The following is a 12,727-nucleotide window of genomic DNA, read 5'->3' as shown; positions in this document are numbered from 1 at the left end:
TGAACCGCCTTCATTTATCACAGCATAGATTCCACAACATGTTGGAAACATTCATCAGACTTTGGGCCATAGTAGCATAGCATTCAGTCGTTGGCTGAATATTCATGATGGAAATCTTTCATTCCACCCCAAATCAAAGGAGCCCTATTAGAATGAGATGTTGAGATTACCAGCCTATTGGATTACAAAATACAAAATATTTTTGTGTTCAAGAAACAAGTTTTAGATTATTTGGGCTTTGCAGTGACCTGCCGGGAGTCGCCAGTCGTCTTAAAGGGGTGGGCATGATCAGGTGGGGCTGCAGCATTTTAAATGCTCAGATGCTTCTAAGTGAGTTTATGTGAATGTTGTTGCAAAGATCAATACTAATCTGACCAGGCCAGATCACTACAATCTGTAGTCTGACATCGAGAAAACATTTTTATTCTACTAACTGGATATTTGCTGCCTAACTACATCAAGCTGCTGCCATGTGATTGGTTGATTCACAGTTTGTATCAACGAGGAATTGAACAAGTGTAACTTAAAAAAGAGGCTTTTGAGTGTGCATAAATGTTCATAATCAAATACGCTAAGGGTAGAAGAGACATCTTGCAATAATCGTTTTAATTTTAAAAGGTTTTTTGAGTTGTTTTTTAGATTTTCTTTTTTGGTTTATATTTAGAATTACAGCAGTGACTTTTACTTTGAGTATGAGCTTTTTTATGTCTTAGTAGTCTGAGAGTGGAAAGACGTATCTAATGAACTCCATTCAAAGCGCACCCTTCTTATCTTCCCCATACTTCCTGTCACAACATAACTCTTAAGGGTAACAGAAACCAAAAGAACCAAAAGTGAGCACATTTATTTGAAATAAAAATCAATCTTAATATATATTTACAGATTTTACGGAACCACAGTGCAGTTCCCGTTCAGTCAGAGTAGAAATAAAGTTACAGGTGAAGCAAATTTCCCTTTCTAAACAATGGTGAGAATAAACAGAAGTACATGACCTAACATTTCAAAAAGAAAAAAAAACAAAACAGATTTTTGTTCCAACACCTCAGAGCGAGGACTGGGTGAAGGACATCAGACACGCGTACGTTGGCGCTCACTGTTTCACACCCACAGTCTCACATTGTCAGGAAGTGCTGACTGTAAAGAGCAGGTGAGGGTGACTGGTAAAGCGTACCGTCACCGAACAGAACTTCAGAACTACTGCAGGCCTGTAAACCGAACTTTGTCACATTTCTTTCACACAAGGCATCCTCAGGCTGCAACACCTGCAGGCAGCATTGATGTTGAGACAAAGCAGGAGCGCCACTGAAATATAACATTTATTTATATTATACAGACACGTTGGTTTAAAACGATGTCGGTGCAAATTGTGATGGGTAATTCTCACCTCAAGTCTCATGTAACATTTTCGGTTTTGGCCAACAGTCGCTGTAGCTTTTAATGTTCACTTCTCCATTAATGGCACGATTTTCTTCTTTTTTGCATGTTTTCTTATCCGACTGGGCTAACGGACAGTAAATGAGGAACAGTAACTTCCTGCCACAATGTCATGCTGGGGAAAACACTTGTTTGCATTGCAAATTTGCTGTCAACATCCCTTTAGAACCTGGCGGGTGATGCAACCATGCAGACAGTTTTGTTATTCAAGCAGGTAGCTGTCTTACAGTTTTATGTTTGTTTAGTTAAATTGGTGAGCAACAAGTTTGAAGACTGAAGCTCTCTGTCTCAGCTGGTAATCCTAGAAAAGTGTTGATCACTTTTAACAGTGAGGGCTACAAGTTAATCATGAAATATGCCATTTTAGTGCAGTGTAAGATCTCACCATGTTGAATCAAGACTTTGTAGAACAAGGCTCTAACATAATTCAGTATTTAGCTTCAATTATCCACTATTTAGTGATATTGCAGTAAAGGGGGTTGCATTTAAATGTTCACCATATTTGTCAGAGTTTTACTTGTGAGAAGCATTTTGCATATTGTCTAAAAAGTTCAGGTTTGGTCTTGTTAGGGCAGAGCACCTTCTTCCACACGACTTCCACAATGTGGTAAAGTTTGGGTTGCGTTTAGTTGTGACAGCGTCAGCCGACCTGCTGCTGCCAACAACTTCTCCTTCTACTGATCATATGTTTGTCTTTTAGTGTTTAACCTTGTCTATAATAGACATGTAGATACTGGCTAACAGCATATTAGCAGTAAAAGCTACGTGAAAACTGACTCAGAGCTAATTTGTTCAGCTGTTTCAGCCTGAAGTGACCCAAATTAGATTTTTTCTTTTTAATTTTTATTTAATGCGACTTGTATCTGATCTTTTCATGACAGTCTGAACGAAACGGTTTTTTTTCTCTTTTCTTTTTTTTGGATATGTGGTGTAAAATCATGTGACCCAAGTTCTGAATAGCCAGATGGCATTCATCATCTGACCTGAATGTAATCGATACTCCACAAACATCACTATTCTGTCCTGATATGTGCAAGCAGGGAGAAAAATAACAACCATGGTGGACCATAATGAAGATTAAGTTGTTAATGTTCTGGCTCATTCAAAGTCATAAGATATGCTCCACCATTAAAATGCATATTTACTTTCACTTCTTCTTTTTCATAGCAGTTGGTAAAACACTGAGAACGCTGATATTATTGCACTCTTTGCTGAGCATGAGGGACACTTTCAGGTCATTTACAGTTCACAGAGATCACATACAAGTAGCATATACTTGGAAGTGAGGACGACCTTAAAAAAAGAAAAAAGAAAAAAGAAGTACAATTTCACAAAAAAATCGGATTTGGGTCACTTCAGGCTGCAGTGTGAATGCAGCCAAAGAAAATATCTCTTGATCACAGCTTCTGTGTTTTTTTGTGTGTATGCTGTGTTTTCTCAAATGCTCAATCTATTGTGCTAGACCATCTTTCACTCTGAGTCAGGTTCTGCTGGAGGAGTTTTTCTCTCCACTATCGCTCCATGCATGCTCAGTCAGAGGGATTGTTGCTAAGTCAGCAATGCAATGAAAGCAGCTGTGGCTATAAGCCCTTTCAGGAGGACTAAATGCTGGAGGTCAATGACCCAAAGTAATCTAGAGGTTTCCAGATGTAGAAAACATTTGAACAAATTTTAATAATAAAACAAATTTGACTGCGTTGTTTGGTAACTAGGATAAATTTGAAATATATGAATTGCAATTATGTAACTGAATAATTGGATTGAATTAGCAGGGTTTTTGGAAAGTTCCTTGAGATGTGAGTTTAAGTTGGCACATTGCAGACAAACTGGATGAAAATAATAAAATAAACTGCAAACTTGGACACCTTATGGCTTTCTTCTTCTCACAACTCAAAGTCAGATTTGTTATCCTGTCAATGGACTAATGACTGAGCTCTTAGACCTTCTCAGAGTGACTTAGTTTATAATTAAATAAAGGTTTAATTATCCAGGTCAATTAACTGATTGGGAAACCTCTGATAAAAATTGGTTTCACTGGATTTCACTCAAGGCTACAAGAGTTAAAGGGACAGCCTACCATTTTTAAGCCAGGGTTTAATTGGTAAAAATGATCTGATCATTTTCCTTCCATTTCAAAGTTTCCTGCAGTTTCTTCTTTGTTATTTGGCTAAGAAAAATGTTAAAGAAATAAATAGATAAATTAAAACAACATAGAAATGGACTGCATTTTGGTAAACAGCAGCCACAAGTTACAGGCATGCTGAAGTGGTGATGTTATCATTTAGTTTGAGTGAGTTTGCAAATAGCGTGTGCAGAACGACCACAGAGCTGCAAATGATTAAAATCAGGGGTAGACGTTATTTTTTTTATACATTATGTATAAAACCAGAACTTTTGCAGCAAATCTGTTCTATACAACATTCAAATACTAAACACTGTTTCTAAGTTGGGCCTCTGATGATAAACCTTGACCTCTGCATACGTGACTTCCTCAGTCTTTGCAGCTGCTCTGGGTATTTTAATCAGTGAAGATCCTGAATTTCTGGTTCGCTTAGGCCTCACATCAGCATACACCATTTCCTACAGCAAGAGCATGAAAAAGTGTTGACTCACAATCATTTCTCTGTAGTCACAGAAATTTTTTTTTAAATAACTGTACTAAAAAACAACTTTTGAATAAAAACTTTAACTTACCTCTGTGCTCACCGGGTCCTTGTAGATATAAGATGGTCTGTTCACACTCGCTACACGACTTGTGTCTAAAATCCATATGAGCCTCATTAGAGGAAGTGAAAAAAACTCAAAATACATTGAATGTTCAGAAATAGAGTGATGAATGATCGCTTGCGCTCACCTATGTGGACTTCTAGTCTGCGAGCTGCTTTATGTCTACAAGAGGGAACATAAAGAGATTAGATTTCTGAAATTGTTTTACTTCAAGTTTGTACGATTCAAATAGACCACACTGGTTTTATTAAAGTTTATCTGGTAGATTATTCTTTTTAAGACATGCTTAATAACTGCACCCACTTATAGATCAGCAAAAAACCTCAAAATAAGCACACTTTTAATTGCAGTAGGACAATCTCCCCACTTTTGCAAATTTAATACTTTTTATCTTTTAGAAATATATGAGACTAAACTGAATCATAACACCACAACATGAGTACCAGTAAAACCAGACCTACCTTCTGACATAGGTAAGGTAAGCTGCAGCTGTCAGGATCCCCAGAAGCAGCACAGCAGAGATGATGATCGCACAAAGTGTCCCTGGTGACATCTGTGTCTGCTGATTTGGTTCTGGGACAGGATCACCTAAAAAATGTCAAATAAAAAATGATTTAGTGTTAATAATCTGTTGAGCACTCAGATCATATGTCAAAAATACACAAAGTCAAGAAGTTAAGAAGATTCTCTAAGCTTATTTGCAATAGTTTATCATCTGATTAATGATTTGAAAGATTTCTTACCAGTACTAACAACAAGTTTGACGGTTTCTTTATGTGATCCACTGGGGTATGTAGTTACAGAGCAGGTGTAAGTCCCTGAATCTGTCATTTTCACATCTCTAATTTTCAGTGACTGTTCTGTAAGATTCAATCTTTCCCTTAGGGGAGAATCTTTTATAATCATTCCAAGCTGGGGGTTGAAAACAAGAATAATCTTGGACTCAAATTCCCACTGAAACTGAGTAATGTTTCCTGAGCCTGGGGCTAACTGGCATTTCAAAATGACATCTTCACCAACATTCACTTTAAGTGTTTCTGCCTGAAGATCTGTAAGAAAAAAAAAAGTTAACATGCTGAAGAGCCGGATAGAGAGTAATTTGAATGAGTTTGCATTTCAAAGTTCACAATTATGCTGTTATATTTTATTACTTGATAAATTCAATTTTCTTCCTCAGAAAATAAAACGTTTTTTTTTTTTTCTGTCAAAAGATGAACCCTTCAAAAAACACTTAGGGTGTTTCATTTCTGTCAAGGAACTTAAGGAATGTTTATTTTTAGTGTGAAACTCTTCAGGAATGTAATAAATGAAAGTGCGTCAGAATTTAAAAATGGGAATCTCACCTGGAAATGATGTGACGAAAATGAGAGTTACAGCAAGAAGTCTGTTGCAGGTTCTCATTGCGGCGACTACACATCACAAAACACAATTACTGAAGTTAATTATGTTATTTTAACTTTATTGTCGTCTTTAAATCAACTCGGTAAAAACTTACCGTCGGTCCGTGGAGCGGAGACAGGTCAAATTTAGAAATGTAAAATCATTTGAAGGCACAGCAGTTAAAAAAAACTTTTAGGAAGCGGAACAAAACCTAAATGAGACCATAACGCAAAAGTTCCCACAACAGCTCTGGCTATTCATTACCTCAGAGAGTCCCAGTTGACCGAGATCATAAATAAAATCAGTGATAGCGCCGATCAAAATGGTAACTACTTTTGACCACAAAGATGAGCACATTAATGCTACAGGAGTAATTTTACAATGTCAAAGGTTTGACAAGGTACTAACAATAAGAAGTAAAAAAAAAATCGCTTCCGAACTTATCTGACTGACCGCCTCATGTTTCTAAAGATGTTGGATTATCGAGGTTAAACATGATTTCTGTCCTGGTCCACACTGACCTCTTGTGGTGAACTTCATGTAAGCTTTCTGGACATATTGCTTATGAGTTAAGAATACACATAACCTTTATGGTGGTTTGAAATCTAGCATGTGTGCCCACTCCACTACTGGTGTATTTTAATGAATAATAAAAAAAGTTAGACATCAAGAATAGCTCACTAGCACAATTGTTACTAAGAATATTTTAACACACACTTTTCTGATGTTTGCCAATAAATAAAAACTTAGAACCATCCATCCATTTTCTTGACACCCTTGTCCCTTAGTGGGGTCGGGAGGGTTGCTGGTGCCTATCTCCAGCTAACTTTCTGGGCGAGAGGTGGGGTCACCCTGGACAGGTCGCCAGTCTGTCGCAGGGCAACACAGAGACACACACACTCACACCTAGGGGCAATTTGGAGAGGCCAATTAACCTGACAGTCATGTTTTTGGACTGTGGGAGGAAACCAGAGTACCAGGAGAAAACCCACGCATGCACAGGGAGAACATGCAAACTCCATGCAGAAAGACCGGGGCCGGGAATCGAACCCAGAACCTTCTTGCTGCAAGGCAACAGCTCTACCAACTGCGCCACTGTGCAGCCAAACTTAGAACCATACATAATTTTTTCATTCCATCGGGTTTTAAGTGACACAGGATCAAAATATGACTCACTGAGGTTTTTAGTTTTAACCTGCTAGTGTCATTTAATTCTTGTCCAGAATATGGCCTCACTTTGTTTTTGTTTCATTTTCAAATGAGTGAAAGTGAATAAATTTGCTTTCACAGGAAGATGAGGCTTAATGATTGTAAAAGAGATGACATTATTCTCTCAGAGGCTAAGTTGAGAAACTTTTACAAAGGAAAAGAAGACAGCAAAAATGAATAAAAGTAGCAAGTAGTTTAATTTGCACTTGGCACAACATATTTTCTGGTCAGTTAAATCTCTGGCCATCATTGTTTCTTCTTCTTGGTTATCAGGTTCTCAGCTTGTTGCATGCGCTTCATCCGGAAAAGGTTAACACTTACGAGTGGTCTCAGTGGTTGTGAAGTTTGCAGTGTTGGATGTTGGTGGTTTTTTTTTACACCTTTTGTCACAACTGTTGCTTCTTATAGGTCATTTATTAAAATAAAAAACACACAGAAGAACTCTTAATCAGCCACAGAGCTGCAGAAGATTTATTTATTTATTTTTTTCATAAAACCAGTACTGTTGCAGCAAATCTGTTCTATACAACATTCAAACACTAAATACTGTTTCTCAGTTGGGCCTCTGATGATAAACCTTGACTTCTGCATACGTGACTTCCTCAGCCTTTGCTGCTTCTCTGGGTATTTTATTCAGTGAAAATCCTGAATTTCTGCTTCGTTTCCTGGAGCAAACGTGAGAAAAAGTGTTGATTCAGAACCATTTTTCTCTAATTACAGCAGAAATATATATATAAACAGATTAAAACAATTTTTTGATAAAAAATTTGAATTTACCTCTGTGCTCACTGGGTCCCTGTAGCTCACACTCGCTACACGACTTGATGTGTCTAAAAACCATATGACCCTCATTAGAAGAAGTGAAAAGAACTCAGAAGATTTATTGAATGCTGTTCAGAAATAGAGTGATGAAAGATTTTTTTTCTCACTTACGTGAACTTCAAGTCTGCGAGCCGCTTTACATCTACAAGAGGGAACATAAAGAGCAACAATTAGATTTCTGAAATTGTTTGACTTCAAGTTTGTACGATTCAAATAGACCAAGTTGGTTTTATTCCAGTTCATCTGGTAAATAATTTTTTTAAGACAGGCTTAATAACTGCACCTTGATACTTTTTAGCATCATTTATAGATCAGCAAAAAGCCTCAAAATAAACAAAATTTTAATTGCAGTAGGATAATTTCCCCACTTAGTTTTTCTTTTTTTTTTGTTAGAAAAAGAGTACACATTGTTGCCCTGTCTTAATACTTTTTTATAGCACCATTTCTACAAGAAGGACAAGATCAAATCAAATCAAATCAAATTTTATTTGTATAGCACAGTTCAGCAGCAAGGCATTTCAAAGTGCTTTACATCATTAAACACAAAAACAGAGTCATGAAACATTGAATAAACAATTAAAAACATAAATTTTCCTGCTGAGTCGAAGTTCTGCCCTTCGAATTGGCAGAAAAAAACAACAAAAAAAACAACCGGGGGGACTCCAACCCGCACCCCTTTCCTCCCTAGCACTTGAACCCGGGTTGGGATTCAAATCCCAATTGTTGTTTATGTTCCATAAGCAACTCTGAACAGGTTGGTTTTAAGTTGAGATTTAAAGGCACCCAGTGTTTCAGCTGTTTTACAGTTTTCTGGAAGTTTGTTCCAAATGTCTGGTGCATAGAAGCTGAATGCTGCTTCTCCTCGTTTGGTTCTGGTTCTGGGGATGCAGAGCAGACCAGAACCAGAAGACTTGAGGGGTCTGGAAGGTTGATACAACAGCAGATCTTTAATGTATTGTGGTGCTAAATCGTTTAGTGATTTATAAACTAACATCAGTATTTTAAAGTCTATTCTTTGACCTACAGGGAGCCAGTGTAGGGACTTTAAAACTGGTGTTATGTGCTCTATCTTCCTGGTTTTAATGAGAACGCGAGCAGCAGCGTTCTGGATCAGCTGCAGCTGTTTGATTTATTAGTCAGACCTGTGAAGACACTGTTGCAGTGATCAATACGGCTAAATATAAACGCATGGATGAGTTTCTCTAGATCGCGCTGAGACATCAGTCCTCTAATCCTGGAGATGTTCTTCAGGTGATAGAAGGCCGACTTTGTGACTGTTTTAATGTGGCTCTGAAAGTTCAGGTCAGAGTTTCCGATTCCGATGAGTCTGGAAACCATTAATTTAGTTTTTAAAAAATCAGCTAATGAACCACTGATTATCAAGGAGTTTCTTCCAATGACTAAACATAAATAATTAACAGGATGGCATTTTAGTGTAAATATATGGCACACCAATTAATGATGTCTTTTTATGTTTTTTTGTTTATTTAAACATATTTACCAGTGTGTCAATACTGGATGACTGGAAGGTGCTGCATTTGTCAGTTAAAGTAAGATTAGGAATTAATTTATTGTTAAAGTCTTTAATTTATATTTTTCAAACTTTATGTGACTAAACAGAGTCATTCCACCACAACATGAGTACCAGTAAAACCAGGCCTACCAGCATTTCTGACATAGGTAAGGTAAGCTGCAGCCGTCAGGATCCCCAGAAGCAGCACAACAGAGGTGATGATCGCACGAATTATCCCAGCTGATATCTGTGTCTGCTGATTTGATTCTGGGGTAGAATCACCTAAAAAATGTCAAACAAAATTATTTAGTGTTAATAATGATCTGTTGAGCACTCGGATCATATGTCAAAAATTAAATACAGAAAATCAAGAAGTTGAGTAGTTTCTCTAAGCTTATTTACAATAGTTTATCATCTAACTAACGATTTAAAAGATCCCTTACTTACCAGTAACAACAACAAGTGTGATGGTTTCTTTATGTGATCCACTGGGGTATGTAATTACAGAGCAGGTGTAAGTCCCTGAATCTGTCATTTTCACATCTCTAATTTTCAGTGACTGTTCTGTAAGATTCAATCTTTCCCTTAGGGGAGAATCTTTTATAATCATTCCAAGCACGGGGTTGAAAACAAGAATAATCTTGGACTCAAATTCCCAGTGAACCTGAGTAATGTTTCCTGAGCCTGGGGCTAACTGGCATTTCAAAATGACCTCTTTACCAACAAATCCAGTCACTTTGAGTGTTTCTACCTGAACATCTGTAAGAAAAAAAAAAAGTTAACATCCTGGAGAGCCGGATAGAGAGTAATTTGAATGAGTTTGCATTTCTAAGTTTATAATTATGGTGTTATTTTTATCACTTGATAAATAAAATGTTCTTTCTCTGAAAACAATGTTATTTTTTCCTGTTAAGATGAACGCTTCACAAAAACACTTTGGATGTTTCACTTCTGTCAAGGAACGTAAGAAATTTCCATTTTAGTGTGAGAAATAACTTTTCATGAATCAAACTGAAGAGTTATGGCTCTTCAGTTCTGTATCCTAAAACATTTGACCCACATTTAGTTGTCTATTATTGTCTACTCTTTAATTCCAATAAATTTAGTGAGCTTAGATCTTGAACCTAAATGTGTTTGTGAAAGATACATTTACAGTAGTAAGTTGTGTTAACTTTTCATTAATTTTGTCAAACAACCAAGAATTAAATAAATTAGAGTTTTTAGGTTAGCGCTTAAAAAAACTGAAAGAAGAAAAAGGCAGGAGTGGGGACTACTTCTCAATGTGCATAGCGGCATGTTTTTCTCCTGAGATGGAAGTGTGTTACATTGATCTCACACTAAATGTTTTTGAGCAGAATTGGTTGTGATATTTAATAAAATTCCTTATCAGATCAGAAATTGTGTTCATTCGATTTGAAACAAGAATTTAAATTGTTCTAAAGTAAAATAAGTAGTTGTTTTAACTTGATATAGTGAGTAAAAATAGTAGAGAAATGTGGCTTTTTAACTAGGTGAGGACAGTTTTTTCTTGCATTTTCTGAAATAATCATTTGGTTTAAATTTCAACATTAAGTTAAAACTTACAATTCAAGATTAATAAACTTTAACATTGTAAACATTGTTGTGTAAACAATGTTTACACAACATACCTGTTTACACAACAGGTATGTTGTGTAAACAATGTTTACACAATATACCTCTAGCTGTTAAATCAACTTCATGAACTTTAATTTCTGAGTTAAAACCAAAACATTTTTGTGGTTGTCCTAAATTGCATTTTCAAGGCAGCAGGTGGACTTTCATTTTCAAGTTAAACCACCTTCAAATGTTTTAGTGTGGCGCCAGAATTTAAAAGTAAGTGTCTCACCTGGAAATGATGTGACAAAAATTAGATTTACAACAAGAAGTATGTTGCAGGTTCTCATTGCAGCGACTACAGATTATAAAAGCACAATTAGTAAAAGTTTGTTTTAAATTTAATTGTCACTTTTAAATCAACTTCGGAGGAACTTACTGTTGGTCTGTGGAGCGGAGGCAGAAGTAATGTGAGAAGTGTAAAACCTTTTGAAGGCGGAGCAGTAAATACTGACAAGAAGTGGAACAAAAGCTAAACGTGACCATAAAGCAGAAGTTCATACATCAACTCTGCTAATCTACTGCATCGGTGCCCCAGCTGAGCAAGATTATAAATAAAACCAGTGTGATCTGGCGCTGTTCAAAAATAAAAACATTTTTTTTTACCTAAGCATCGACACTTTTAGAAATGATTTAACGATTTTCAAAAGTTTGACAATATATTGACAATAAGAAATAATAAAAGAAAAATGTCCCAAACTTATCTCAGTGACCACCTCATATTTCTAAAGATGTTAAATAGCCGATGACAAACGTGACTCCTGTCCTATTCAACTGTTGTGGTGAACTTCATATAGACTTCCTCAATGAATCTGTTGAAATACTGTCCATATTGTTTATGAGTTCTTTGTGTTTTGAATCCAGAATTTGCTAAAGGAAAGGTGTTTGCCAGTAACACTTATACAACGCAGTGACCTAATACTTGGGCCATATATGGCCTCACATTTGTTTTTGTTCCCTTTTCACATGAAGGACAAAGAAGAAATACATTACAAGAGACTTCCTAATTCTATTACATATGTATTTATTAAATTTACATATGTCATTTTCTGGACAATGGTTCTGTCTTTGTGCTGAGAACCTGGCTTATCAGGTTCTCAGCACTGTTGGCGTGCTTTGTCTGGAAAATATTAACCCTTCCGATTGGTCTCTCAGTGGTTGTGAAGCCCTCATTGTTAGATGTTAGTTGTTTTTCACACCTTTTGTCACAACTGTTGCTTCTTAAAGATCATTTATTATTTGTTACTCGAAAAAAAAATCCCCTCTTTGATCAACTCATTACAATACAATGAAGCTCAATATGTATAAACTTTTACTAACCACAACTGCATGAAAACTGCTGGTGTTATTTTTAATTCACAGTTGAGTGAATCCTGGCCATTATGGATAAATAAACCATTAAATATCAAGAATATCTCACCAGTACAAGTTTTGCTACTTAACATGCATACTTTTCAGATTTTTGTCAAGAAATACAACCATTAAATCATGTCTCATTTTGATTATCAATCACAATACAGATGTTTGTAGTTTTAGCATGAAATTGGAAAAAGTTCAAGTGGTAGGAACACATCCATCCATCCATTTTCTTACACCCTTGTCCCTCTGTGGGGTCGGGAGGGTTGCTGGTGCCCTTCTCCAGCTAGTGTACCGGGCGAGAGGCGGGGTCACTCTGACAGGTCGCCAGTCTGTCGCAGGGCAACACAGAGACACACAGGACACACACACTCACACCTAGGGGCAATTTGGAGAGGCCAATTAACCTGACAGTCATGTTTTTGGACTGTGGGACGAAACTGGAGTATCCAGAGAAAACCCACGCATGCACAGGGAGAACATGCAAACTCCATGCAGAAAGACCAGGGCCAGGAATTGAACCCAGAACCTTCTTGCTGCAAGGCAACAGCTCTACCAACTGCGCCACTGTGCAGCCCATGGTAGGAACACATTGAACTGTATTGTGTTTCTTTGTAATCAACAAAGAAACAGACGTAAATTCAGGCAAAG

At 36.8% G+C, this 12,727-nt stretch overlaps 1 protein-coding gene and 2 long non-coding RNA genes across 4 annotated transcripts; all 3 read right to left on the bottom strand.

Annotated features, from left to right (window-relative positions):
• Positions 1-828: 828 nt before the first annotated feature.
• Positions 829-6,120, bottom strand: LOC145555276 (T-cell immunoreceptor with Ig and ITIM domains-like). 2 transcript variants are annotated; one of them, XR_014091383.1, is made up of 8 exons: positions 5,657-6,120; positions 5,505-5,570; positions 4,905-5,210; positions 4,623-4,749; positions 4,289-4,323; positions 4,129-4,193; positions 1,385-4,014; positions 829-1,302 (listed from the first exon to the last, which is right to left on the bottom strand). XR_014091383.1 is itself a non-coding variant. In XM_081616844.1 (7 exons), the coding sequence occupies exons 2-7, from the start codon at positions 5,560-5,562 to the stop codon at positions 3,856-3,858; spliced, it is 750 nt and encodes a 249-aa protein (XP_081472970.1). In that variant the 5' UTR covers positions 5,563-5,570; positions 5,657-6,120; the 3' UTR covers positions 829-3,855. The 2 variants fall into 2 exon arrangements, 1 of the variants encoding a protein (XP_081472970.1); XM_081616844.1 differs by having other exon boundaries at positions 829-4,014.
• Positions 6,121-6,773: 653 nt separating this feature from the next.
• Positions 6,774-8,000, bottom strand: LOC103477935 (uncharacterized). Its single transcript, XR_535719.3, has 3 exons — positions 7,684-8,000; positions 7,528-7,580; positions 6,774-7,415 (listed from the first exon to the last, which is right to left on the bottom strand). It is a non-coding gene; the product is annotated as an uncharacterized LOC103477935 (long non-coding RNA).
• Positions 8,001-9,379: 1,379 nt separating this feature from the next.
• On the bottom strand, positions 9,380-12,720 carry LOC145555280 (uncharacterized). The gene is made up of 3 exons (XR_014091390.1): positions 11,100-12,720; positions 10,953-11,018; positions 9,380-9,844 (listed from the first exon to the last, which is right to left on the bottom strand). It is a non-coding gene; the product is annotated as an uncharacterized LOC145555280 (long non-coding RNA).
• Between the last annotated feature and the right edge of the window lie 7 nt (positions 12,721-12,727).

Source organism: Poecilia reticulata, chromosome 16 (genome assembly GCF_904066995.2).
Source record: "Poecilia reticulata chromosome 16, P_reticulata-male-v2, whole genome shotgun sequence".
In the NCBI taxonomy this organism is placed as follows: Eukaryota; Metazoa; Chordata; class Actinopteri; order Cyprinodontiformes; family Poeciliidae; genus Poecilia; species Poecilia reticulata.
This window is presented reverse-complemented; position numbering and strand designations above follow the sequence as displayed.

What these genes read in the sequence shown, in the direction of transcription:
- LOC145555276 (XM_081616844.1), bottom strand. Translation starts at nt 5,562, where the DNA reads ATGAGAACCTGCAACAGACTTCTTGCTGTAACTCTCATTTTCGTCACA. An exon ending in TTTCGTCACATCATTTCCAG is followed by an intron (nt 5,211 to 5,504) that starts GTGAGATTCCCA and finishes TTTTTCTTACAG; the next exon opens with ATCTTCAGGCAGAAACACTT. An exon ending in CAAACTTGTTGTTAGTACTG is followed by an intron (nt 4,750 to 4,904) that starts GTAAGAAATCTT and finishes GACATTTTTTAG; the next exon opens with GTGATCCTGTCCCAGAACCA.